The 2,135-nt window shown below is 34.9% G+C and overlaps 1 protein-coding gene across 1 annotated transcript; it reads right to left on the reverse strand.

The window, feature by feature from the left end:
* Nucleotides 1–1,174: 1,174 nt before the first annotated feature.
* C922_05591 (hypothetical protein) lies at nucleotides 1,175–1,531 on the reverse strand (the record flags this gene model as incomplete). Its single annotated transcript, XM_008821162.1, has 1 exon — nucleotides 1,175–1,531. One exon carries the CDS (start codon nucleotides 1,529–1,531, stop codon nucleotides 1,175–1,177), a length of 357 nt encoding a protein of 118 aa, XP_008819384.1.
* Between the last annotated feature and the right edge of the window lie 604 nt (nucleotides 1,532–2,135).

Consider the following 2,135-nt stretch of genomic DNA (forward strand, 5'->3'; position numbering starts at 1 on the left):
GTCAAAGTTGGTCCATTTCCTAGACTGACTCATAGATCAATTCTTCCTTGTCTAAGACGCTTCCTCCTCTATAATTATGGGGTTAGAATGGTTCTATTGACTTTCCCACCTGGGTCAATCTTAGTCTACTAACAACCATACATGGGTTGATTCACTAATAATGGAAACAAAAATAGACTAATAAAACGGAAGATGGTACACATTCTAACACAATGTAGACTAAATCTAAACTCCTTAGAACACATTACATATTGTTCGGGGCAGAACTAATCTATGGAAGGAAGGTCATCCTAGGGTGGACAAAATATTATATCCTAATAGACAGTAGCTTCATGGGGTAGAATACTTACTGCCTCATATTAGGGGGAGTGTGACCCATTATCACAATCTTCCACAACTTAGATAACATTCGAGCATTTAATTATGCCCCTACAATTTCTAGGTTTATATTCATATACCTCCACATAGGCATATATATCCAGCATTCAGTTTTGGATACATAGGAAGAAGTCACACACATTCGTTTACATATCAGACCCTCTGGATTATACACATCCCTCATGATATTTGAGGTGGCTGCCATAAGTACCAATCTTTTTTAATATATAAAGTTAGGCATCCCATTATTAAACCTACATAGACACACCTTACTAAATTAATGCTAAAAATAGGCCGAACATATAATTTCAAAGGCATCATTATTATTTATCGAAGGGTAATCCTATCTTCCATGTGTGTTAAACATATTTTCATGAAACAAGTTGCTCCTTTAGCTGTTTAAAACATGCATAACGAAATATCTATTCATATGGACAAACATTGGACACAACTACAAAATTATCACTGTAATGTACAGGTATACGTTATGAGCTCACTATAAAATCAGTCACCATTTGTAAGAAATAAAAGAGCATATCCCCTCTTAGAGGTGGGTTCGTTAGGAGATTAGTCATCAGTCTACTTTTAAGACGGTTTAGGCTGTTCGATGTCAATAAAATATGCAACATAAGAAATTCTATCCTGCCATTTCTTGTTAGGATAATTAAGGACTCTTCGGGATAATTCTAAAATAAAGGTACAAGTGGAATACTTCTTGTTTTTCTTTTCATCGTGTCAAATGCTTCCTTCTAACTTCTTGAAATAATAGTTCTCGTGGGATATACTTCCTCCTCCCCTAGAGGCAGTAACCACTGCTTGTCAAATTTCTCCTATCAGAGAAATTGACTGATTCATTACTCCTGTTTGTCTCACTCTCTTCTTGACAATTACCTTGACTAACCTTCGAGGGGGAGATCTGATCTTCTGTTACTTGGTCAGATACTTTCCCCTGGTTTTTTTGATCCAGCCACAGTGGGAAAGGGAAGGTAATCTCTGGTTCTTTGAGTCGAAGACCCTCTTTTGTTACTTGGATACACATCATACTGCTCAATTCATTGTCTGTTAGCTTTGGGAGTCGATTTCTTGGCTGGGAATTCCTTGGCTTTCTAGGCTTTCTGGAAGAGATAGTCCTAATTTCCTTTTTCGGACTCATTATTTTTTGCTATTGGAAGATTTGAAATAACACTAATCTCGCTAAACCCTTCCTCCTGCTGAGTCGCTAAAGATTTTGTTCGTCTTAATTTATTCGAATGACACTAATCATGTTAAACACCTCCTTTTTTTAGTTCCCAAAATCTTCTTTGTTTTATCATTAATTGGAATTACATGGAATTGGGTAAACAATTAATTTGGTTCCTGTGCAAAATTCTTCCTCCTTTTTAATTATTTAGAATGACATTAATCGACTTAAAAAAATTTATTTCTTGTGTTGCAAAATATTTCCAGACTTATAATTAATTCGAATTTTATTAAATTGTGGAAACAGTCTTTTTCTGTTTTGTGCAAAATATTGTTGTTTTCGTAATTATTCGGAATGAAGTTGCAAAATTGCAACATCTGTCACTGTTGTTGTGTAAAATAACGCACACATTCTAATTATTTGGAGTTACAATAATCGCGGAAAAAATTTCTCTTCTTTTTTTTCTTCCTTTCCTTTCGCACTGTAATTACTTTTAGTGAAACGAATGGGGTTGAATTCTCCTTCCTTTTCCATTACGTTAACTATTTTTTTGCCACGGAATTTCTTTTATGAGGTT

This window comes from Plasmodium inui (genome assembly GCF_000524495.1).
Source record: "Plasmodium inui San Antonio 1 unplaced genomic scaffold supercont1.106, whole genome shotgun sequence".
NCBI lineage: Eukaryota > Apicomplexa > Aconoidasida > Haemosporida > Plasmodiidae > Plasmodium > Plasmodium inui.